General features: G+C 43.1%; 1 protein-coding gene across 3 annotated transcripts in view; it reads left to right on the plus strand.

Moving 5' to 3' along the window:
* Window positions 1–4,832: 4,832 nt before the first annotated feature.
* The window catches only part of FCHSD2 (FCH and double SH3 domains 2), a 163,576-nt gene continuing 141,970 nt past the window's right edge, over window positions 4,833–26,438 (plus strand). The window contains exons 1-2 of one of the 3 annotated variants that reach the window (XM_055701811.1): window positions 4,833–5,084; window positions 7,771–7,868. In XM_055701811.1, the coding sequence (XP_055557786.1) occupies window positions 5,064–5,084; window positions 7,771–7,868 (119 nt within the window). In that variant the 5' untranslated portion in view covers window positions 4,833–5,063. Of the gene's footprint in view, window positions 5,085–5,608; window positions 5,648–5,717; window positions 5,993–7,770; window positions 7,869–26,438 lie in introns of those variants that run through there. The other 2 variants (XM_055701812.1, XM_055701810.1) reach the window with 2 other exon arrangements.

Below are 26,438 nucleotides of genomic sequence, written 5' to 3' on the forward strand. Positions count from 1 at the left end.
TTCCTGGAGCCGTAAATCTCTGCTTAAAGCTCATCCCAGCTCCATGGAAATGTCAGGTTTCATTAGAAATGTTTCATGTGCTTCTTTGGAGAAAAAGTAAGACAAATGACTATTTAGAAAACTACAGAAGTCCTTTGGCTGCAGGTCCCTTTTTAAATGATGCTGTGTCTCCCTCAATGATTATTTAACTAACCCAGCACCCCCTCCCGCCTTAATAACTATTTCTGTAGCAGTGGAACCATTTATTTTATTGTTTGTTTTTTTATTGCGAAGATGCTTGCTGCTTGTGGAGACCCTGGAGAACGAAACCCTTAACAAACATCCTGCACTGGTTATTCTGTTTATCCTGGTGAATATTAGGGGCTGAACCACCTTGAGCTATACGGCCTTAACTACCTTCTACAAAGGTAAAGTAAATAAATACCACCAAAATGAAAATTTAGCTCAGATTTTAGACACAGCACATCAATGCACTGGCTTCTGAATATGCCCCACATTGCTATCAACCCTACAATTGCTCCAAGCTCTAAAAACCCGTCGGTGGGTCCATCTTTTTGGAGGGCAGAGAAGCACCGAGCTTCCATTAGCTTGGTGCAAACCTTCCTGCAGTGCCCCAAATGCGCAGCAGAAACTCCCTTCTGCTCTCACAGGTCGGCTGCCGGCTGAGCTGCTGCAACCCAGAGGTTATTTTCCATCAGCAAGGAAGATTGGAGCATGTGTGAGCAACATCTGGTGCAGCTGTATCAGCGGGTGGATGTAGCAGATGGGGCTTCATTGGGATGTGGGCCACCAAGCCAGCCTGGTAGAGGATTAATTATTATATTTCCAGCATCTGGCCAGGAACTTTCTTGCCATGTATAACTTAAGGAATAATAATAAAAAAAGCACATTAGCTTCAGCTGTGATGTTCAGATTCAGCTGGGCTTGGTTGTGATCATTTGGATTTGCAAGATCCTCGGCTGCCTTCAAATCCTGCTTCTGTTTGCATGATCAAAAAGGAGAAATCAAGGGGTAAAGGCTCAGAGTATACAGCTTGAACTCAAGCTGTGCCATGAAAACAAGTATTTTTGATAAAATATGTAACACTTAGACACTTACACTATTTACTTTTTGATCATCTGCTTTATTTCATGTCTTCCCCCATCCCCCCACCCCCCAATCGTGATTATTATCAGTGTTGCACAGATGTGGAAGTGCTATGGGCATCTACAAGAGGCAGCTCCATCATGATTTATCACCAGAGATGCAAACTCCCCTGGGATCCACGTCGAACCTGCAGCTCCCTGTGGGTCAGGCTTCAGGGAATCCACAGTCAAATACATAAAATGAAATTATTCATGGAAGAATACAAGCAAGAGGTGGAAAAGCTACTGCTATGCATGATAGGGGAGGGTGATGCATCTGTTGGCAGGCGCCTAAAAAGCTTCTCAGCCCTGCGTGCAAAAGCGTGTGGATGATTTATGCCTGCACGTGCAAAGGGTTGCACGCACAAGCGCTACTTCGCAGCAATTTAGGAGGAAACTCCTTTGGGTTGCTCAGAAGAAGGAAGTGTGAGATGCAGAAGTTTTGCAGGATGACTCAGTTTGGGGACAATGAGTTAAAACACCAGGAGTTCAGCAGAGGTTGCATTTCACATCAGTTCAGCACAACGATTTCATTGCTCGGGAAGCAGGTTGTTGCATGTTGCATCATTGACTGAAGAGTTTATCTGCAAAATCCTACTCCCCCTGCAAGCCCTGGCTTCCAGCTAATTTTTCCTAGCCCAGCAAAATGCTGATTTCTAACCCATTTTCCACCCTTGAAATTCCTGCTTGAATGAAGCATCCTCTGCATCCCGAGTGCATGCCACTGCATTTGCTCATCCTGGCTTTGAGCACCATGCTGCATGTGGGATCTGCAATGGATACATGAAATAATGATTGTGCTCAGTGCTTCTGTCTTCCCAAAGCACTTTCCCAGCTACACGTGGGTGGTGGGAAATGCTTTGGATGCACTAAACTTGCTACTGGGTGCAGGGCACGGTCTTGCAAGAACACCTTCAGGGGTTTGCAGGTCATGCAGCTCAAGTAGAGATATGTAATGTATTTTCACAGGATCCATTGATGCACCACATCTCACTAATCATTTACAGAATGTTTCCCAGGGAGAATGAGTTAAGACTAATTAGCAGCACTAAATAAACTAATAGCTGGAGGAGAAAGGAGATTTCAAGTTGCGCTTTAGTTTTTTTAAGTGTTGAAGATGGTTAAAGCATCTTTAAAGGTGAGGGGTCATTTTCTGGGAGCTGGAGTAAAGCAGCTCATCAATAATAAAGGAGCCGGAGATGGAGCAGCAGCAACGCTGGAGCACTTGGGAAAATGCAATTATGAGAATTGCCTTACGCTCTGCAAACTGCCCTGGTGATTTGCTTAAAGGGAACATCCAAATGCACTTAAATATTTCAAAGATTTCATTGCAGCAGATCTAGTAAGCTAAGCCAAGCAACCTAAGTACTGGGAGGGGGGAGAAAAAACAGCACATCTGATCAGGGGTTTTTAATTCACACCCAGCCAAACATGACATTGCATGGCTGCGATCACCGTTTCTGCCTCCTGGGCTCTCCTGCATCTCACCAATGCCTGCAGTGTTCAAGGGTTCAGCTTCATCTTATTTTCCTTTTGATTAAAAGCAACCTCCTGCAAAAGGCTCATCGGCCGTTGCGTGTTTGGGTGCTCTGCTCCTGGTGTGGTGGCCTTGGGGTGCACCAGCCTCTGGGTGCCAGCCTCAAGGGACTGCTCCAGCCTCTGTCTCGGGGGGCTGAGGGCCCCAGCCCCTTATATACTTGAACTTCCCTTGGGCAGCCTGAGAAGTGCTGGAAGGAAGGTGATGGCTGCTTTTCCTCCAGTGCAGACACTGAGCACCCTGTCTGCACGGTGCTGGGGAGCACCTCCTAGGTGGCACTGGCCGTGTCCTGCACCCCAGTCTGTGTGGCTGGATCCTGCGGTGGACTTGTGCCTTGGAGGCTGGCCCAACAGACAGTGCACCAGTGGTGGCTGTGGGCACTGTGTACCCCCTGCACCCCCAGATATACACCACTACATACCCCCATGCACCCCTGGGCACCCCCGATGCACATCCCTGTAACCCTTGTGCAGCCCCCCCTGCACTCTCCCAGTGCACAACCTACACACCGTGAGACCTCCCTTTGCCTCCCCACGCACACCCTGCACCCTCCTGTGCACATCCTTGCACCCCCATGTGCACAACCTGCACCCCCCTGCCGGTAGTATCTGGATGCTACCACCACCCCACCCCCCACCCCCACCCCCCCGCCATCTCCCGGTACCCCTCATGCACATCCCCACTACCCGGTCTGGGCCCACCCCTGCTTTCCTGTGCACCCCCCTGCAACCCCTGTGCACCCCACTGCACCCTCTTGGGCAAACCCCTGTGCACCCCTGACACCAGCTGTGCACCACCCTGTACACCCCCTGCATACCCCCCCGTGCAGACCCCTGCACCTCCCCATACACCTCCTGCCCCCTCCCTGTGGACACACACCCTTGCACACCCCTTGTGCAGCCCGTGCAAATCCCTGCACCCACTGCACCTCCTTTGTGCACACTGCCATGTGCATCCCTGCACCCTGCTATGCACCCTCTACACCCTCCCCGTACAGGCCCTGAACCCCCCTGTGCACCCTCAGTGCAAACCCCTGCACCCATCTCTGCACCTCCCTGTGCACCTCCTTTGCACATCCCTGCAATCCCTGCGCACACCCCTGCACCCCACTTGTGCACCCCCTCTGCAAACACCTGCACCCTCTTGTGCAAACCCTGCCCCCTCCCTGCACTCTCCCTCATGCACTCACCCCTGTACCCCTGTGCACCCCGCTATCCTCCAGTGCACACGCCTGCAACCTCCTTCTGTGCTCCCCGTGCACGCCCCTGTGCAAACCCCTGTGCACCACCTGCACCCTCCCTGTGCACCCCTGCACTGCACCCCCTGCCCCCCGTGCACACCTCTGCACCCCCTGCAACACCCCCCATGCGCCCCCTTCCCCCCTGTGCATACCCCTGTACCCTTCCTGTGCAGCCCCTGTGCACCCTCTGCCCCTCCCTGTGCCCCCCCTGCAACGCCCCCTGCACCCTCCCTGCACCAACCCCTGTGCACCACCCTGCACCGCCCCAGTGCGCCCTCCCTGTGCACCCCCCCTGTGCAACCCCCGTGCACTTCTGTACACCCCCCCTGCACTCTGCCTGTGCGCCCCCCGTGCACCTCACTGGACCTTCCCTGTGCGCCCCCTGCACCTCCCGTGCACCCCCCCCACCTCCCCTGCGCCCCTCCCGCGCACCCCCCTGCCCCCTCCCCGTGCACCCCCTTGCACACCCCATGCACCGCTGCACCCTCCCTGTGCGCCCCCGTGCACCCCCCCGTGCACCCCCTTCACCTCCCCAGAGCCCCCCGCGCCCCCGCGCCCCGCCCCGCCGCCTCCCGCTCTGCCCGGGGCGCCCCCAAGCGGCCGCAGCGGGCACGGGCGCTCCGGGCGGGGGGCATGGGGGCGTGCCCGCCCCGCCTCTCTCTCCTCGCCCGCCACTCTATGGTGGCCGCTCTAGGCGGCTCGGAGGCCTCCGCCGGCGGGGCGGGCCGTTGGCGGGACAAGCGTCCCCTCAGCGGGGCGCTCCCGAGCCGCGCTCCGCCGCCGCCTCTTATTTATTTTTTCTTCCTCCTTTTCCCTTTTTTTTTTAATTTTTTTTTTAATTCTCCCTGAAGTCGCTTCCCCCTCAGCCCCGTCCCCGCCTCCCCCCCACCGCCTCCCTCCCCTCCCCACTCCTCAGGGCCGGGACTCGGGACGCTGCTCGGCGCCCGCCCGCCGCTGCCCGTGAGGAAGAGGCGGTCTCCTCCCCCCCTCCTGCCCCGCTCCTCCCGCCCCGCTCCTCCCGCCGACCGGGACTCGCCCCGAACCGGGTGGGAAACGGTCGCTGCCCGCTCCTCCTCCTCCTCCTCCTCCTCCTCCTCCTGCAGCGGGGGCCGCATCCTGCTGCCGGGGGGAGGGAATTGATGTGGAGACCCAGCGCAGCATCATGCAGCCCCCGCCGAGGAAGGTGAGGGCCCGCCGGGGGAGGCGAGGGGGGGGGCGGCTGAGGGGGGGGATCACTGGGGGGATGGGGAAGCTGGATGCGGGGGGGGAGCGGTGGCGGCAGGTTGGGGCTGCGGGTGGGCTGTGAGGTGGGGGAGTCTGGAGGTGTGTTAGGAGAGGGGAGAGCAAGCGTGAGGAGGGAGGGGGGGTGCGGGGGTGAATTGGGGGCGGTGGGGTCATGGGGAGGGGGGCCCAGCGAGGCGGGTGAGGGGAGGAGGTCTGAGGGGCGGTTGGAAACTGGGGGGGGGGGTGGGGGGTTGCGGGGGTGGCGTGGGTCAGGTGTGGGAGGTGAGCTCTGGCGGCGTGGGGGGGGCGGGGTGCAGCGCTTGGTCGGGGGTGCTGGGCTGGCGGTGGGTGACCCCGTGCCCAGCGGGGGGCTCTCCACAGGGAGGAGCGGTGGCTGGTAGGGCTGGCGGCGGCTCTGTGGCTGCAGGGGGCTTGGCTGCGCGGAGGTGTTGGACAGCCTGTACCGGTTGTGGGGTGCTGCCGGCTGTGTTTTGGGGGCTCGGCTGGGTTCGGGTAACTATGGTGGGTTGATGGCAACAGCGACGGGTTGGTTGTCTTGGAACGGAAGGTCACGGCTGGAGTTGATGCAAGGATGCAGGCTATCCCGGCACGTAACAGCGCGGGTGAACAGGGGCAGCCAAAAATGTGTAACATACGTGTGATGGGAACATCATGCAGCGGGGAGGCTTTTTTGTATCCATGCAGTCCATGGGAATACGGGGTGCTTTGCATTCAGGGGGAGCTGGTGGGGGAAGAGACGTAAGAAGGAATGTAGATTTGGGAAAAAGGCTCTTTCTAGTGTGGCTTGCTTGTGTGGGCAGGTTGTTATCTGGGAGACCTGAGCTGTGGTGGGGTCTTAAGCTACGTGTAAGTACTGATACCTGGAGATTTATTGGTTAGTGATTTTGAGGGTTGTATGCAATGGTCGGTGTGTGTGGGGAATGGGGGAGCTAGAGATGGTGAAGCGAGTCTCGGGATGGAGAGGCTGCTCCTTTACAGGCACCGTGGAAGGGAGTTTTGTGGTTTTGAGATTTGTGCGTGTTACATACATATTCTTTGCGATGCTGCCTGATTAGGGTGGTTTGGGCTGTAATCATTTACAGCCTGATTATCATAGCTCGCTGTAGATGTTTGAGATTTCATATGTGATGTTGAGATTTGTCAGTGAGGAGAGGGAGTTTGCAGGGGTTTGCCAGGTGGAGAACTGTATAATAGTGGTTAGGAGAGATTGGGAGGGGAGGAAGACTTGTGAGGGAGCGTAACAGAAATCCCTTGTCATCCCCTGGGCTCCCCAGTAGCCCTGGCAGGCAGCTGCAATGAAGATCTCTCCTTGGCTCATTCCTGCTTCTCGACCTCTTGTTTTGCGGGTGGACTCTGCTTTTGTTAAACAGTTCTTATTTCTATTTTAGTTTACGTTTGGTGGCTTATTTATATTACATGTATGTCATTCTTTGCCTATATTATTTCATTTAGGATTATTTCCATTACATGGGTCATCTTGTGTGGGTTTGTTTATTTTGAGTAGGGTTTTTTTTTTATATATGGATAAAAACGAAAATGCTGAAAGTTCATGTTAAAAATAGACGCTTTTTCTGCTTAAAGTCAGGGGCATACATGGTGTTTTTTTTCTTTTTCCTGTGTGAAAAACTTGTCTTTACATAATGTTGTCATTAAAAGGGTGTTTGTTGCTGGGGGTTTGTTTTCAGTGGTAAAATTGAGGAGGCTTTTGCTAGCTGATGAGATGTAGGGGTTTTTTGGGTTTGCTTTTTTTTTTTTGCCTGGCTAGCAAAGAGAGAGATCTGTGTTGTCTTTCTCTCGGAATTTTTCATCTGCTTCCCCCCTTACAGAAACTAGCATTTCTGTCCTCATGAATGCATAATGTCTTCAGATATGCTGGTGATCATTTTTTAGGCCGATACATGGATTCCCTGTGATCACTAGAGGGCTTAAATGCCAAGACCTCTTGTTTTATAAGAACAAAACAACCCCAAGGTTCCCTTCCAAAATCAAATCATTCCTGCTACCTGTGTCAGTGGTGCTATCTGCCAGTTATCAAGTAGGTTACCAAAGTGTTGAAATTTCAGCTTCATGATCACAAAGGAAAATTACACCAATACTAAAAGCATAAGGCCAACCTTCTGAAGCCTTTTATAGAGGGCTCTTTTAATCTGATGCATAATCAAAAAACAACTTGATTTTTAAATTGTCTTTAAATGATAGCAACTGTAGGATGGTCTAATAAATTTCAAAATTGTGTGACTTGCACTGAAGTGCTAAATGTATACGCTGTAATTTTATTTTTTTTTTTTTTTTCACTAGTGGCCTGCTGCTTCTTTTCTTGGTAGGCAACACCCATTTGTTGCACACAAACTACCCTCCCAGGTTTTGGAGTAAAATTTTACTTAATTATTGAGCATAAGCATGAGATTCTTGTTGTGTGCAGTGTAAGCCTGCTGGGGTGACAGCACTTACTGAAATAAGTGTTACGAATGTAGCGTAGGGTTAAACTGCACTCTTAACCTGGTGTTTGACTTTTCCAGAAATGTGCAATTTCAAAATAAATGAAGGACATGAATTGTTTTTTTTTTCTTGTTGAAATTTGACTTAAACTCTACAGAAAATGTGTTGTCTGTGGTTTTTTGTAGGTGAAAGTTACACAAGAGCTAAAAAACATTCAGGTTGAGCAGATGACAAAACTTCAGGCCAAGCATCAGGCAGAATGTGAGCTACTTGAAGATATCAGGTAAGGTTACAGAAAATGCTACCAAAATTCCTTTAAGGTCCACTTTTTTGGAAGAATGTTTGAGTTACAAAACTTCAGGAACTGACGATGGAATTTCCTCCTTGGATTTCCTGCTTTTAGGCTGTTAAAAGTTTTGACACAGCTGGAAATTATAACTGGAGCTAACACAATGCAAACCATTTTTTCTTTTCTTCAATGGGGGAAATGTTAAAAAAAGAAAAAAAGAATTCACAAACAACATACAAAAAGCACTGGTCTTTTCAGCAGTATTTCTCCATATGATAAACTAAGACTTTGATTTACCAGTTGTAAGAGGCTGCTAAAATTACTAAAATATTTTAAAACCACTGATGATTTGTATCTCACTAGAGATCGCTTTGAACAGCACTTTTAAATAGATTGTATTTTTTACCAGAAACTTATAAGAAGATACTTGCCATTTATGGTTTAAAACTCTGTACAGGTTAAGATCATTAGGGAAAATCTACATGGCATCATGTGAGGGGTTTATTATTAATTTAACCTCATGTGATTGCTTGTCTTGAAGTTAAGTTTGCTTTTAATGAAATATTGTGGTACTGGGTACCTGGTGTTACATGGAGGATTAATCATTCCATTTGCAGAGGATCAATTTCTAGAATGGTTCTTCTGTAAAATATTCAGCAGTAAGTCCACTGCTGTCCTGCTCTTTTTGGCAGTGCATAGTCTACCCATTAATTATTTAAATGAGATTTCTTGCTTTATATTTGAATATAAAATGCAAATGTCTTAACTCTGACAGGTGACGTACTGTTTGTCTTCTGTGGGTGTTGAAACACTTTTTTGTATGGGAAAGATCAGAGCCTTCATTTCCTTAGATTAAAATCAGTGGCTGTGCAGCGTTTAACTAGCAAATGCTGAGTAATAAGTAATAGACTGATCCAAGAAATTTGTTCCCCATAGACAGAAACTTAGGTTTTGAACGTCTAGGCCAGGTACTGCTGCTCTCGTCCAAGTCTTGTTAGCATTTCCTATTTTTCAGGAGCTTATAATCACTTCAGTCTGTATTCTGCTGAAAGATGTCATAAGCATTATTAGCCTGTGGATACAAACCCAGGAAAACAGCTGAAAATGCCAACTTAAAATATTTTTCTCTAATGTGATTTAATTTCTACCATCAATTTAATTTTTAAATTTTAATGTTACGCATTAAGAAACCAGGTTAATGTATTTAATTCAGAAACATGGTTGTAGTCAGTGTTGAGCGTTGTTGTTGCAAGCAGTCTGCGTTTGCAGAATCACTGTGTGGATTTACAGATTAAACATTCTTTAAACATGGAATGATGTGATAGGATATGACAGCTTGATCATGTCAATAATTTGTTCAAATATCGGAGAACAGAATAAGAGAGAACCAGAGAATTCTTGCTTGTAAGCGTTTGCTGACACCCCCCAGCCCCCTCCCTGATCTTGCTTTGTGGCGCAGAAGCCTTTTAATTCCACCTAGCTGTGAAGAGGGAACTGGACTTTGGAGACCTGGTAGTCTTGATACTGCGCCAGTCAGTGTGGAACACTTGTGTGAGAAGTTGGGTGTCAACCTCATCATCCCATTACTTGTGTTTTTATGACCGTATTCAGGATACGCAGCCACCGTGATTCCGGAGTGTTCCAGATAGCAGTGCTCACTGGAACCATGTGCAGGATCTTTTTGTCTCCGGAATGAAGAATTATTTTTATAGAAAGCACCCTGCTGTTACTAAAAAGTGCTAAATTTTAACCGAATGCTGGTTGTTTATCAAGACTTGAGAGAGTTTGGGTCCTTTTGTAGTGCCGTTGGAGCTTTCAGGCACTGCAAGAGCACAAGTTTGTACTCTTGTATTGTGGTGCTCTGAATTCTACAGACTTAACTGCTGCAGTGGCAACAAGAAACTGAATACGTGGCTTGCAAGCTAGTGATTAAGAATTCATATTTTAAAATGTTATATTATTGCAAATAATTACTGCATTTGTTAGCGTATAAATGCAAGCATTCAAATCACATAGGCAATACTTATAAACGATAGTATTTGTATAGGATTTAAAACCCTTAATTACATTTTTTATATCATTTCAGTTCAGTTTTGTATACAACTGAAAAGAAGCAATACAAGGGAAAGATCAGAAAGATCTCTTACAAGTTCTAGCAGAATACATCCATTGTCTAGTATACTAGCAGATGATTTTTGGCAGCCTACCAGATCATAAGCATACTTGCCATTCCAATAGCTTTTGATATCTTTATGCAAAACTGAGCGTGGCTTTAGATGTTTTTAGTTTGAAGACTTAAACTATGTCATTTGGAGAGAATGAAGACTGAACTACTGTTTATTCTGAACAGGATTCTTTTTGGTCAGGGCTTAGGCATATAGGTGTAACTGCCTTTTCTTTAGCCCCTCTACAGATCTCCTTGAGGGCTGTACCTAAACAAAACCACTGTGTTTATTTGAATTTAAAATATGTCGTCTTTCTGAGTGGTAATACAGTGTTTTGTATGCAAGGATGTAGATTCAGATCCTGGAGGCTGGGAAGAAAAGGCAACACAGAATCATAGAATTATTTAGGTTGGAAAAGACCTTGAAGGTCATCAAGTCCAACTGTTAAACATATTTTGCTTGTGGAAAATGTACCTGGGACTTGACAGAACTGTGTGCTGGTAGTTGAGTGGAAAGATTTACTGGTGGTTGGGCAACTATTGGCACAATCTTAAATTCTAGTACATAAAAAAAAAAATTAAAAAGTGTCCATTGCAGTCTTAAAAATTGTGTTGTGTTTTTCTTCCCTGTGGAGGTTTAGGAGCAGTAAAGCGGAAGTATCATTTCATGACTTGACAAGACTATACTAAGTGTTTTGAAATGTGTTAGCAAATAGGTTTAAAAATACATTTCTGTGTTTATAATCTCTATTTGGCTCTTCATGTTACATTTCTTCATACTTAGTGACTGGGGAATTTGTGGAACAAGTGATTCAGGATGCTTTTAGGATCATTGGCTCAGTTTTAGGCATGACATATGTTTATCTTCTCTAGCTCACTAAAGCTACCATATCCTTTCATGTGGTAGATCTGTGCTGGCATTACTATAAAAAGATTGTCTTTCTGCAACTGTGATGGAGAAAGAGTTTTTTCCCCCTGAAAGGTAAATGTAGGTTTTGTTGCTGTGAACCAGAAATCCTTCAAAGTTTCTCTATGGCTAGAAGTACTTCTTCACTCTACCTGCACCTGGATGGTTTTAGGCAGCAAGTTAGTTTTTTTTCTGGGGACCAACTGAGTTATAAATGGCTAAATTTATCAGAGGTGTTGGGAATTTTCATAAATTTTATTTTGGTTTAAAGATTGCCTTATTTGATCGGTGGTAGTAAATAAGTCACATGTAGTAGCCTGAAATTGTCCTTAGTTTGCTGAGACGTAGGCATAGTTTCCTCTTGTGTGTGTGCAAAATTGTATAATCCACATTTTACTTCAACTTGGTATTTCTGTAATGTGTCTGTATGCTATAGACTTTATAAATGTGTTAGGGGATAGTTGCTTTACCTTGAACACTATCTCAAGGCCTGCTTTTCAAAAGAACTTTCTATGCCTTTGCAGTTTTTGTTAATGTATTCAAAAATGTCTTTTTTAACACTTCTTCGCTTTCATGTTTTGCCAGAGAGAATGAGGTTGTGGTTACGTGGCTGTTTTAATCTGTTCTAAAGTCTGGACTGCTACTGAAGGGCCAGCTCCTTTTGCCAACTATTTCTGCTGTCTCCCTGTAGGAGCACCATGATGGGGGAGCCATGGGGATTAGGGAACTCACCCACCTGAAATCAAACCTTACCTGACTTGTCTCCCAAAAAGGTGTAATTTTTGGATAAAATCCATTCCCTGATCCAGCTTGTTGCGTGGCTGCACAAGTGCCGCTGCTAGCGTGAGAGGTAGGAGGAGTGAGTACCTGAGGAAGGAGAGGGAAAGCAAGGCTGTGCAGTAGCAGGCCAGGTTCACGCAGGCTTAAAGTCACTGTGTACCTGCAGCCTGATGCTCCTGTAGAAGGCACAGCTGCTGCATTCTGAACTACAGAGCTGGAAAGGCCAGGTCGTTTCAGCCTTAGCTGATTTTTCCTGTCTGGATATATTGATCCTGTGTTGTTTCATCGTTTTAAGTCAGTTGCCTGTACAGTGTATTGAAAATAGATGTGAAGATTGCATGATTTCTGGTAGAGGTGAAATAGCAATACAGGCCTTCCATTTGTTGAGTCCTGAATTCAGTATTTCATTGCTTCAACTAAATAAAAAGTGTAAAAGGAATTCTCAGAGTCACAGGCTCATAATCTTTGTGTGCTCATGATACGGATGCAGATACATGTACAGATACTTCCTTCTCTTTCTTTCTCTTTTCTGTCCTTGTGGTTTCTCCCTCCTTATTATTTAAAATACCTTCTCATTGTTCAGTTAGCATATAAACCAGTGCAAGGTATCCTAGAAATTCATTCAACGTTTGTTTTTGTAAAGCTACATTCTCCTCTCGCTCTTTCTGTGTTATTCACCTTTCTCCTGCTGCTGTCTTGCCTTTCTGTGGTATTTTCTCTCTTCCGTCCTCTCCGCCAAAGCTCTGCCCTCTGAAGATTGCTTCTTCCTGCCAGTTTGTCAAGTTACTGTTTTTTTCTTCCCACATACTTGGTCTCTTTCCTAGTCCTTTCTTTATCTAATTCTGAGCTTGTGGATTTTAGTTAGTTCTTGGGCATCACCTCTATTTCTGAGTTGCTTTTGTATTTTGTGTTCAGCATCACTGCTTACGCCTGCTAGGTTTGTTAAGCCTCTGTGTTTACTTGCTAAGGGGGGAGATTTTCTTGTGGGTCTTCCTTAACAGTCTGAGCCCTATCTGGTCTCAGATGCTGGTGCCCTGTCAGCTGGGCTGTCCCTTGCTTCTGCTTCACAGAGATGTAGCAGGTTAGATGTGGAGTATGTGCGTGAGGGAAGCAGGAATTTACAGGGGATTTGGGTGTATGTGCCCAGTATGAGGACAGAGTGCTGCTTCAACTTCTGTAACTTGGTGTCTCATTCCTGTCATAACAAGCCTGAGTGAACAGTACAGATGTTTAAAAAAAAAAAGTAGAAGTATGAATGGATACGTATCTGTAGATAGCTAGTTGCTGCTAGTTTTAACATGTCATGTTATGTATTGAATTATGCTCCACTTTAATAAAGTTGCATGTAAGCTTTTGCTATGAATATACTTTGTACTCTCTGGTGTAATTTGACTATGCTTCTGTAATCTCACTGATTATGTTGGTAGGTTCATGATAAGGTTTATGCGACTTTGGCTGTGAGTCAAGCTACTGAAGTAGAAACTAGCTGCAGTTCCAATTTTTAATACAGCAAATCCAATATAGTAGCTACAACGCAGATCACTTAACAAGTATTGTGTTAGCGAAAGGTCTTGTCACGGTGTGGATAGCACTGCAGGATAAGTAACTGGAAAAGAAAACTGTAAAAGAATATGGCTATATACACGTAAAAATATATATATGTTAGGATGCCATAAGAGATTTGGAGAAATTGTAAGAAAGCTTTACTTTACCTGTCTTCAGGCAAAGTGGTAGTGACTTTACCTCTCTTCCTGTTCTTTCTGGTCTCCAGCTGCAGGGAACACAATTTGTTTGGATGTTCTTTAACCCTGTATTGGGCTCCAGAGCATGTTTGGCTCTGGCTAGTGGGTATCTGATAAGGCCTTTTTTTTAAAACAAGACGAATCCTTTCTCTTCATGAGGAGGTAATCTTTTTTCCTTTATACTCCGAGGTTTGCCCTTCACTGCCACCATTCCTTTTTCCTTCAAGGTCATTCACTTTCTTCAGCAGATGTAATGCTTGCCTCTGGTGTTTGTGGCTTTATTTAAGTAGGAGCAGAGTGATTTTCTGTGCTTACACGTTCTGAAATCTGCAACCTGCCGAAATGGGAAACAGCAGAAGAATTAGAAAAGCTCATGAAAACTATATACACAATATTGTTTTAGTGTGGGTTTGAGTCACACTTGAAAAGGTTTTACTTGTGTGACTAGTAGATCTAGAAGCTTTTTTTTTTTTTGCTTTAAAGCTTGCAATTTTCTTAGGAGTTGACGACATCTCTTTCCTCTTGGGTTGGTCTTTCTCACAACTAGTGAGTATCGAGAGTTCATTTTTATTTTTCCCAAGCTCTGTTAATTAGTTGAGGACACACAGCATATTTCTTTGCTATAACACTAAATATGCAGAAATTTCAGCAGTTTTTGAGAAAAATTGGTGGTGTTACTTCTGAATAAAATTCCGTATAAAGATACCACAGAATCTGTGGTCTGGGCACGTTACCTATAATTAGGCAGTCCTTTAATGAGATGCTCACATTCTTGGTGGAATTAAAATCTGGTGATGTTTTAACTGGAACTGTTTGAGGGAAGCTTGGAATGTACTTTAAAAAACTGTTACCTACTGGGTGTGGAAGTCCAGGGTTTGAGCAAAGCAAAAAAAAAAAGTTTCAGTATAACAGCCACAGTGTAATGATGTAGGCCTGTCTTGGCACAGGGAAATTGAGAAATGGACCAAACTCCTCCATCATTTATTTTTTTTCTAATCCCTGACACACAAAAAGTAAGGATCTCCTGTTTCAACATTTCTAAGTAGTTTTTTAGGGTTTGGTTAATTGATGAAGGGTAAATTGTCAAAAGAGGTTTCTTCGTTTTTGTTTTTTTTTTTTTTTTTTTGCAGCAGAAGTAATAGCGCAAGAAAAACAACAAACCACTTCTCACATCAGAAAGAAAATTAATTTTTTTTCCCCTCTCCATTTTAACTTTAAGGTTTGCACTTGAATGAGCTTTTGTTTATTAAAGCAATTCCAACACATGCTGTGGAAGCCTGACTTTTAAGGGCTTGTGTTTTTATTAGAAGCTTTCAGGAGAGTTCAGGCTTGTTACATGAGTTGCTGAGCACTGTGCCTTAGCATGCATTTGTCTTGGAAGACAGTAGAAAGAGGATTCTGGTTCTAAGTACAACACATGCATTCTTTGCCAAAGGTTGCATTTGCAGTTTTGCCTTGATGCCCCCTTTTACAGAAATAACTCTTTAGCTTGCAGAAAGTTCTGTAGGTTTGGCTTTTTCAGAATTTTACCTGTGTATGGCCTTTCCTGGAGCTGGCTATTGTTTTTCACCATAATGTTATTTGGCAGAGTTCTAGAAAAGCAGCAGTTGAGCTGCAGTTCTGTGAAGTTGTCTTTGTTACACATTTTTTATGGTGCCAATTGCAAGGTTACAATCAACTAAGTTAGGTATGTATATGGTACAGGATAATTTTAAAGGAACAAAAAGCATTCCCTTTGATCTACTTGATCAAACCCAAGCCTGGTCCTGTGGGGAAGGCTTTCCCTTTGAGGCTCTAAGTATTTTTAATTCCAACTCTTTACTTCCAAAACGCTGTATGTAAGGGGAATTGAAGATGTTCAGAACATCCCACAAATGCCGTAATAAGCTGTATTGGAAAGAGGAAGAGCATTCTTAGCATTCCAGACACAATTAGTGTAGCCTGGCTTAATTTCCTATGGTGGTGTGTTGTATTTGTTTCATCTTGTTTGATGGGAAAAGGTTTATTTCGCAGGTTTTGCATCCTTTGCCAGTAGTGCCTTTAGCATCTTTTGCAGACAATGCTTTTGGCCTTTTTAGCATAACCTACGCAAAGACTCTTGTAAACACTACCTGCTGTGGCTTGGGACATGGAGGCTATTGATGGAGGGTACTCCACCCTCCTCATCCAGCTTCGTGGCTGAAGACGTAATTTTTTTCTTCCCCTCGCCTCCTTGCCAGCCTTCTGATTCCTCTGGAAGTTATTCTAGACGTTCACAGGGGAACATGGAGATGGGCATCCGCTAGTGAAACTGATTTCAAGTTAGTCCAGTTTATGGTCTGTTACATTGTCTGTCTTGCAGGCACAGATTCTCGTCTCTTGCCTCTGCAAGAAGGGTGTGGTGAATAGCAGGAGACAGTATTACACCACCAGACCTGGCTTCACTGAAGGGTGTTTGACTGTGTGTCAAGCTGGCTTAAAACAAGTGCAATTTTTGTCATGCTGAAAATACCCATTAGCACATTGTGAACGCTGATTCTTGGCCAGTGCCGATGTTTGTGCCCCAGGACTGGGGTAATCAGAAGGTAGAACCTTGTCGATAGTCCCTAGTGCATGTGGTGTTGCAACTTGGTGTTTCTAAGGCACAATAATGGTAAAAAAAGGTGCCTCTGTTCTTTAGAAGCTGACATGACTTGGAGAATGGGATAGTTGTTGTGGTACCTGAAGTGGTTTTTGTGTTTTTATTAGAAGTTATAATTGAGACCTGCCTGTATTTACAGCTCATAAAGGCTGGTTGAACTAATATAAACAGATGCTGAAGACTTTAAGAAATGTACAGAATTTACGTTATAGACCTCTTTACATTACAACCTATAACTTATGTTATAGACCTGTTTGGCCAGTCTTCTGATGGTGCATTGTGTGAATTTCCTTTTAATGTTTGAGTTTCTGCATTTGGGTCAAGTATGGCTTTGGAATTGAAAGAGGATGGTTGGTCTTATCTCCCATCAGGAGACCTTGAAACCCTTGTGCCTTTTCAATGCTACTGAGTGGGAAGCTTGTCCTGAAAAAAAGAGGGAAATGATATTATCAGATCATACCTCATATAAATTCATAGGGGAAGCAAGAGGTAAAAAGAATACTGTGTGGGTTTTGGAGTTTTGTTTCGGTTGTCGTCCCCACCCCCCACCCCCCCCCCACCCCCGATAGGGTCCAAAGTAGCGTGGTTATCCTGACTGCAGCAAGCTTAGTACCATGTTACTTTGCTTGCCATCCCCAGCTGGTCAGTGAGATCAGCTTCTCCTGCTCCAGTGGGCTTTCAGCCTTGCATTGTTAGTTGCAAATTGGTGATTTTAGTTGTCCAAAACTGTGCTTTTTAGTCTTAGTAAAGTCAGTGAGCTTGTTTAATCTTCTTAGTCGCTTACTGCAGTATGAAAGCACATAAAAAGGTGTTCTGCATTCATATTTTTAAAAATGGGCTGTAAAAAAAGGGCAAAACCTAGTAAAACCAAAGCTATTCAGTCAAGTATTTGCAGTAAATGAAATTGGTTTATAATATCTCAAAGTAGTGCTTTTCTGTTTGTTTTTTATAGTAGGTTTTAAAATTTTAATAATGTTTTTCCAAAATGCTTTGTAGGAACATGTTAAGTTAGAGGCTTTGTATTGAATTAATGTTTGTAAGTGTTCGGTTGTGTTTATTTCTGAAATAAACACAGTATTTCCAGTTAATACTTGAGGAAAGAAAGTAAAACTAACTAAAAAAAAAAAAAATATTGAAATCTAGTGGTTGTTTTTTCCCTGTGTACTATTGAAGCATGTAGATTCGATTCTTAGATTTTTAAAGTTTTTTAATGTTCAGAGATGTTCTTGCAAGAGTCTTTTGAGTTACTTTTAAGTATTCCTTTCTTTGTGCCTGTGAGAATGCGGTTAGGTCCAATCTACAGTGACTCCAAGAAGGTTGTTCACAGACATCTCTGTCCTGTGCTTTCTCCGGCAAGCATCCTTTTAATGAGAAAGACAAAATGCGTTGGTGTCTAATTTTATGAGAAGAGCTCAGCCATGCAGAAGACTTTTGAAGATTTATAGTTGTAAAGCCACTAAGTATAGTTATTTCTAGCTTTTGTGCCAGATGCGAGCCAGTGTAAGTAAAGAAAATTTTGGCACTTGTGACCGCGTTTGAATACATACAATACTGAGCATAAATAAGTTGGGGTTTTTTTTGGCTCCGCTATATTCTGCGTGCATATTTGAAGGGGAGAAAAAAAAAGGGAGGATGCAAAAAACCCAAACAAACCACAATTTTTATTGAGGGCATGATACTCTAATGTGATCTCTGATCGAAAGTGCTCTTAAAGGTGTTTGAATATAAGAATAAATTAATTTGTGTATTTTGTGAGACATTCCTGGCAATATTTGAAAAGGCTAGAAATTTGAGAAATTAATTTAAATTATTTTCTAAAGGTATAGAAGGTGGAAATACTTTGGTTTTAATTCAGAGTTTGAAAATGACAGCGATCAGGGCCTGATTTTTAAAAAAAAAAAATGAAAGAAATCTGTCGAAACATTTCTCAGACTTTCAACAGCACAGTACAATAGTTCTGTTCCCTTGACGTAATGTTTCAAGATAGAAATTCACTCTTACCATATGTCAGGCTGCTGAATTTCTGTTAATGTTTGATCTAAAAATCCATGTCTGTCCATCCTAAAACCAGGCAGAGACAGAGAGGCTGAAATGACTTTTGAATTTTAAAAAAATGCAGGAAAGCAATAACAGGCAGCATTGTGCTGTCTTGATTTCCAGCAGCTGCTTTTCATACTGTCCTTGTCTACCCAGCCTGGTTTTAGCCTGTCTTATCTCTAGGTGTATTTTGCTCGTTTTAAGCTGTGTTGCCACTAGTGGAAAAGGTCATAGATGGCAGGGGCTTTACATGTTATTTTAATGTGCTTGTTGGTTATGAAGTTTTCTTTCATGTTAATTGATTTTGTGTGATTGGTTCTAATTATGCTATCTAAGCTGAAAGAGGACAAGTAGATACAGCTGCCTAGTAACACCTGGTTAGAAATAGGTCCTGCTTTTGAATTTCCTCTTTCTCTTCTCATTGTTCCCCTCTTCTTAACGCTGTTAGTCCACATAGTTGCTTGAGAGACACAGTGCACAGGTAAGGTGTTCACATTTTCTGTACAAGATCTGCAACAGTATATATGTGTTTGTACGGTTGGGGGAAACCAAGCCATTTCTGGGAATGCTGGTATTACTTTCAGTATTCAGCTCCATCTAAATTGCAAGAAGGCAAAGAAACAAATTGAGAGGAACATCACAAGGTGATGTTTGTTGTTCTGTTTTTTTTAATTTGAGTCACAGCAAAGCCCAGACCTTTGAATTGTAATAAATTTATTTCACCAGCCCCTGTGGTATTGGTGTAGGGTAATAAACTTAAGTTAATTCACTATACCAGCAATACCAGAATACGCATGTGCTCCTTAAAAATAGATACACCTTGAGGGTATCTCCCCAGGGCTGTCTAACCAGTAAGAATTCCAAACTCTGCCACACCTTTGTTCTGTGAGGCACGTATTGCCTTGACAGAACCAGCTGTTTTCTACTTAGGTGAGGAAATGAAATTGCAAGCAGCAGTTGCTCTTGCTGTGTCTGTTTGATGTTATACTCTGCTCTGCTTGTATGTGGCATTGCTTTACAATTTGGTGTATGGGGAGCACACAGTTGTAGTTTGTCCTTCCTGATACTGGATTGGAGGAAATAGTTGGGTGACTGGAATGATCTTCCCCCGCCCCCCCCCCCCCCACCCGCCCGCTGAGTTTTGCAGAGAAAGCTATTGAGGTGAGTTGTGTGTGTTTAATATGTGTAAGTCTGTATCTGGAAATACATCCAGACAGAATACTGGGGAGCAGATCTGGCTGACTTTGCTCTCTAAATTGATAAAATGCAAGTTAACTGCAGTCCGTAAGTTCATAGACTCACAGAACAGCCCAGATTGGAAGGGACCTCAAAAGACCATCTTGTTTAACCTTTTGTGGAAAAGGGAGCCTAGACAAGATTACCTAGCACCCTGTCCAATCACATCTTGAAAACCTCCAGCAAAGGGGACTCGAGCATGTTCTTTGGTAAGTTGTTCCAGTGATTGATTCTTCTCCCTGTAAAAAATTTGTTCCTTACATCGAGATGAAACCTGTCTCAGCGCAACTTGTACCATTGCCCCTTTTCTTCTCCATGTGGCTCCTTGTGGAGAGAAATTGTATGACCATTCTAGACAGCAGGGAATGGGAGAGGTGCCACCTTGTAGTTTAGGCTCGGTGGTAATGCAGCCAGTAGTATTTATGCCTTTGCAACTAGATGACTACAAAACTCTTACTTTTTTTTCCTCACCTCCCTTTGATGCTCCTGGAGATGATGAGAGTGTTGGATGGGGCTATGTGTCTGGAACAGTAGCAGTAGCAGTGTTGAAATCACGTATCTGTATTGCAAGGTAATGCGGTGTATGAATGTGGGTTGTAAAAGCTGAATGTTGCACACTTCAGTACCCCATAATAACAGAGAGTTTAATTCTGTTTACTGAAACTATCCTTGGGCTGTTTAAAGACCTTTTGATGCTAGATGATTTTTTTCTCTTCCTTTATATAAAAGCATCCAATAAGTCTGCTAGAGTTGATCTCCTTGAAACTTTGATAATCCAGACAGAGAAGAAAATGCCTGTAGTGGGGTTTTTTTGCTTGTGTGTTTTTGGGGGGCTTGTTGTTTGTTTGTTTGTTTGTTTATTTTAGATGGAGTTATCTTTTTTCAGGTGTGCCTAAGCAGGATAACAGAAAAATGTGTGAATTTGTGAGAAAAAAGATTCAAGGTTCAGGATTTGATTTCCTCTCTGGATCTTTGAGCAATCTCATCTTTTCTTTGCAGTTAAAAGAACACTCAGATCTCTGTATAGCAAACGTGAATATTTTTGGGGTACTGCAGTATTGTGTATAACTGGTATCTTTGTGTCTGATAGCAGGAGTTGTAGCTATTACTTGTATTCCACATTTTCCACCCAGCAGTAGAGGAGAGATGAAGGAAAGGTAATTTCTGCAGTTTCTTCGAGCAGTTGCAGTAAGTCTAGTTTGTATCTGCCTCTTAGCTATTTTCTGTGTGTTTCAAATAGAAGTGAAGAGCTCAAAAGTGTAATGATCTGGGAGGTCCAAGTCTTGAATCACTACCTCTGTATGCGGTGGCAGACATAGGAAGCTTACTAGTTCTTTTTGGGCATTTGTTTTTTTCCCCCCTGTGCTTGCTGTGTAAAAGGTGCGAAGCACTTGATACGATGTGATGACCAATGTGCAGGCTTTCATGATAGCATCTGCCTAAAAACTTATAATCTGTCAAAATGCGTGCAGAGCTTAAATGATGTGCATTATGTTCAAATAGGTTACAAAAACCCAACCAACCAAAACAAAAAAACCAAAAAATCACACTTCAAAATTGTTCATCTGTATTTGTATTAACGTATATGAAAGCAGATTTTTGGTTAGTTACTATGAGCTAATCAGTTGTGTAGAAAACAAAGGCCATATACTCTAGCTTTTCTAAGCATTTGAAGCTTAGGCTTTTCTGCTGAGGAGGTGAACATAATCTTTATTATTACATGAGAATTCATTTGTAAATCTGCAGAATTTTGATGCAAGTGTCCGTCGACTGGTTAAAGTTGGTGTTTCGGCCTGCCTGCTGTTGCGGGAGAGGTGGCTTGACTATCTCTAATGCCAGGGGAATTAAATCCTCTGTGTTTCTGTTGGTTCTGTAGCAGCTACTGGGCATTAGATACTCAAGAAATTAGTATAAAAATCTACATAAAAGAGTTTGAGCATCATTTAGTGTGCTGCTGAAGCATGATAAAAATGTTCTTTAATTCCTTCTTCTGCACATGCTTCCCGTCTGCGCTCTCTATTCTTTTGGTAAGAGGTTGCTTTCTTCCTTTTCATCTTTACAAATGTGCATGAGTGCAAGCAGGAGTGAAAGTATGTTTCTTTTCCTTGAAATCAAGGATGGAGATGTTGTTGTTCCTGATTTCCTGGGGAGACTTGGACTTCTGACCAGTCGCTTTCTGTGTCTTGCAGCCAAGGTTTACCGTTACTGCAGAGCTCTGCTGAGCCAGAGGAATGTGACTGTCGACAGTGATCTTTGTGCCGGAGTTTGGGGTAGTCTTTTAAACACCCTGGGCCTAGATTGTGGAGCCTGTTGAGCTTTGATCTTCCTCAGAAAGTTCATTTTACTTGGCAGGGGTGCTTTGATGTTCTCTGCTTGCTGGAGCCATTGAGTGCCAAGTCCTTTACGTGGAGGTGCACTGCAATGCTGCTGTCCGGTTAATAACCAAGACCAGAACTTTTCGGCCAAAGAACTGTTATTGTGAATCTGGACACATCCAAACGCTTTTCTACTCTCAAGTGAGCAAATGGAGCTCCCCACTATAGAAGTTTATCAGTTGACATTTTGAAAATGTTTTTCTTTCTAAATTTAGCACCTTAGTTCAGTATTATGCTAGATGAGGGCTGGGCCCTGTTGTGTTGACTTAGCTAGCTAGATCCTTGAGATATGTTTTTCCTTCTTTACCTAGCTCTGTTGGCAAACTGCCGGGGCAGAGGCAACCTGTATTAGCAACTGTGTCCTGGTTCTACTTTAGCTTTTCATTCAGGAAAAATAATCTAACTATATGATACTCCTGCTCCCCAAAAGGGCTGTTTTCATAAATGAATTTCCAATTCAGAGATATTAAGACCTGATTTCTAATTCCCAGCTAAGCACCTGAGCTGTTTGCCCTTGGGGAAGATTATCCTCTGTTGGGCCTCCTGTTCCAAGGTGTTTGTAGCAGCTGATGCTACTGCAGGTAGTAAGCAAGATGAAGGAAAGCCAGTGGCGAGAAGAAACGACTTCTTGTACTCTTTCAGAGATCTTTTCCAGGAGGCTGGTTGGTGGTAGATGTCAGTTAAGTTTCTGGTTTTTGGAAAAAGGATGGCGTGGGACTCTGGTTTGTCTTTCCACCGGGGTAGGGGATGACCAAAGCAGAATTGGAAATGACTGGTTGTACTCAGAAGAACCTACCCAGGTGAAATGGGTAGAGGTGAGGAATGCCACCATTCCAGCAAAGGAGATGAGCTGAACTGGAAAAGAAACAGTTCAAGGATAGGCAGTGCCTGGTGGCAAGTGGCATTAATAAGGAAATACTAGGGTTCTTTTTTTCCTTTTTTTTTTTTGCCCCCCCCCCCCCCCCCCCCCCTCCCCAGCAGATGCTCTGCCTACAGCACTTGGGCAGCCTCCACTCCTTTTCTCATGCCAGCAATGACACCAAATTCAGAAAGTATAACTTTGTTTCAGTGCCTCCCTTGTTGCTTCCTCTGAGTCCCACCTGGCCTGGGGATAACGTACATGAACTGAGTAGCTGGGAGCTGAGCAAGCTCTATTTAGAACAGGCAGTCATGGTGGTAGTAGTAATTGTTTTTCCATAGTATGTGGACCACAGTCTGTAATAGCGAAGTAGCACTGAATTATTCTGGCAGGGAGATGTGAAGATGGCAGTGGGAGGAAGCATGCATTTCACAGTTCTGTGTGCCTGACGGAGCAGAGTCCTGCATCCAAAGTATGGTCAGGTTTAAATACCCTTTCAAGGAACACTGTGAACAGTATTGTTTATAGAAAGCTATATGGTGGGTAGGAATGTGCTTTCTTGTTACAACATCTGTGTACAGAATAGCGTACCCAGCTGTGGGGAAGAAGTTTGGTTGGTTCCAACTGGCTTGTGGAGTGACAACCATCCTTAAAGATCTTAAACACACTTTCTTTGGCAAAGTTATGAGACTTTACACTGTAGTGGCTGAGGCGTGGGCACGTTCCATGCTGACAGTTGCATGTGCGGTAGTGTCTAGGAGAGATGTGCAACAAATAGCAGCTGTTTCTTAAACAACAGCTTTTGTGAAGGTACAAGTGGATTAGCACACAGCAGTGTGATTGCAGTGTAAATGGTGTGTGAATATTGCCTTCACACAGAGGCATCTCGTGAACAGTTTTTTAGTGGTGAATGTGCTGAAGGTCTGCACGTGGCATGAAAATTGAGATAAATTGTTGGTTGCAGCTTTTTTTCTTGCTCTAAAATGTTATAAGGAATACTCTGAGATGTCTACGGACATATTTTAGAAATTGGACTGCATATTTTCAGTGAGCTATTAAATTTCATCGACTTAAAAAATAACAGTACATGTACCATATTCTTATAAGACAGAGCAACTGTGCTTTGAGGGGAAAAAAACATTAAGGTAATTATTATTACTTGTCGAATGCATTAAAATACAGAATTTGACTTCATGTTAAATGACAATGAAAACTTGTGAAGGGCATAATTTAAAAATGAAGTGCCTGTATTAAAAATATAGGTAAAGAATGGAGAAAAGTCTTTGTAATAAACCTGGGTGGCACTGTTGAGACTCCTGAAATGTGACAGATGAGTAAGGTAAAAACTCTAAGGTGGGTATTGCCTACTACAAAACATTTTGCAGATCCAGGATGAAATAAACTGTGTGAATGATGAAATGTGTCTTGGCTTCTTCAGAGTGCTGTTAAGCAAATGAGGCTCAAAGAAACTCCTCATATTCCTGTTTTCTAAAAACTCTTGGTAGTCTGAATTATAATACGCTGGTGTTTTTCTAAATAGGAGATATCTTGAATATAATTAATGAGGTCTGAGTAAGCTATAGGAAAGTATCTTTGTTTTTGTCTGAATTGTGTTTCTCCATAATGTTTGCTTAGTTTCCCATTTTAAAACAAATACTCATTAGTGATCATTTCAAATAGACTTAGGCTCTAAAGCAAATCTTCCTATTTGTTGTAAATGCTAATGCTATAAAGATGGTGCACTTCTATTTTGAAAAGGGTGACTGAAATGTTCATGCTCCCCAGCAGCTTTCTGGTGGTTCTTTTTGTTTTCTTTTTATTCTACTAAAGGGAGAACTGTTGTTCTAGCATTGTTTTGTGTCTAGATGTTGTGTTTCTCTGACACATGCTGGACTGCTAATACGTTTCTGAGACACATTGCTGAAAATAGTGACTACATTTGAGGTTGCAAGAATTCTCTATATATAGTGACAGAATTGATTTTTTTTTGGCTCTGTTGCTAGTGGCAACTCATCCTAATCCCAAACTGTACAGTAATGTGATTTATGGTGAGTACATTGCTCACTGTTGTCTGGATATTTTTTCTGTGTGTATTGCTAGAGGGTCATTGTTCAGGCACGAAGTAAAGATATTTCATAGTTTACGAAAAAGTCATTTATCGTAGGTTGTGTGGATTAGAACATTTTAAATGATGAATGAAGTCTTAGTTCAAAAGCATGCTGAAAACTGAAACTTGGAGAAAACTGCTTCGTCCTTTTTGATAGGTTTATGAAGAAGCTTTTCATTAACTGGAAGCTTGTGCTAATAAAAATCATAAATATCTCCCATTTAAACTCCAGTTTGCATGTGGGTTTGTACTGTCACACGAAGTATTTTGCATATATGTTAATATTTTTGTTTAGATAACTTTTACTGAGCTTGTTTTACATATGGCATGAAAAAGCTCATGTTATAAATGTTACTAAGATATATGTCATAAAGAGCAACCTAAACTTGCGTCCACTGGCCTATGCCAGTTGTGATGGACCTCTAAATGTCTTAGTAAAAACACTGACTGCATAATGCATTGTATGAGGAAGTTGTAGATTTTAAGTGCATCAGTTAAACCATTGTAAGTAATATACTCTTTAAAACATAAATGGGTTTTTTAGGGAGGGATATTTTGTAAACAGCAGGAAATCATTCATGTGTGAGAACCTCTGAAGTTGAAAAATTTGAAGTTAAGACTGTCTGGATTTTGTGTTTCAAAGGAAGATCTCATTTACCTGCTGTCTGTCTGTAGGTATAGAAGGCAAATTAGTTTTTTACTCGTTTGAATTGAGTGGGGTGAGGAGAACAGTAGTGCCTAGATTGCCAAAAATACAGCTGATCATCTCTTTAAACCTGTGTGCTAATGTGATGACTGAAATGTAATAACAGCACTGAGTGTCTTTTAGTTTTGTGATGGTGTGAGTGGCAGTACCTAACTGATAACAGCCTAGGGTCAATTGGAGGGTTTCAGTCTACAGAAGACTGAGAAAAACATCTAACTTCCATTGCTTACTAAGACCAGTTTCGTAGTAAAAAGGTTGAGAGAAATTCAGGCTTGGAAGCAGGCTGTCACTTGTGTCTTGTTAATCCTCTGGGTCTAAATGAGAATAAGCTTCTCCTGTGTCCTTCATGTCAAGGATGGGTCTCAGTGATAACCAAGCAGAGGCAGATAATTTCTAGCTCTGCCTCTCTTCTAGATTTTTCTAGTTCCTCTGGAATCAATGCATAAAAATCATTTTTTTCCATTTCAGAGAGTTGCTTGAGGGGAGGGCAAGAGAGGATGATCTAGATACTGAAAACTGTGTGTGAAAATGGCAGTAAAACACTTGTAGATGAATGCCAGCAGGAAAGGCAGAAGACTGCTTCTGATAGAGACACACCATGCACAACTTCAATTTCTTGATTTAGGAGGATCTTTGTTAGATAGTTTGCTATATGCTGGTTTAAGTTACAAGCAGATTTTCTACAAATTGTTTGAAACGTTTTCTGCTTTAATACCTCCGTTTACATTCAAGAGAATTTTGTTTTAGTGCAGTTGATCTTAGCTGCAAATAAGTGGGTAGTTAAAAAGTAAACATTACAAAAGACAAATTGTAGCAAAGCTGCTGGAGATGATTAGTTTTAGTGGCAGGAAGAGTGTACTTCTAATTGCAGCATGGAGCTGCTGAATTGGACACAGTTGGTGAGTTACTGTAAATCCTCTGTGTAGCAGAATAGGGGTAGAAAGATGTAGCAAGACGTGTCAGGATGGTGAAATGTTCCGTAGTGGCTGAATCAACAAGGGATTACTGCATATTTGGCCATAAGAGGGATA

This window comes from Falco cherrug, chromosome 2 (genome assembly GCF_023634085.1).
Source record: "Falco cherrug isolate bFalChe1 chromosome 2, bFalChe1.pri, whole genome shotgun sequence".
NCBI lineage: Eukaryota > Metazoa > Chordata > Aves > Falconiformes > Falconidae > Falco > Falco cherrug.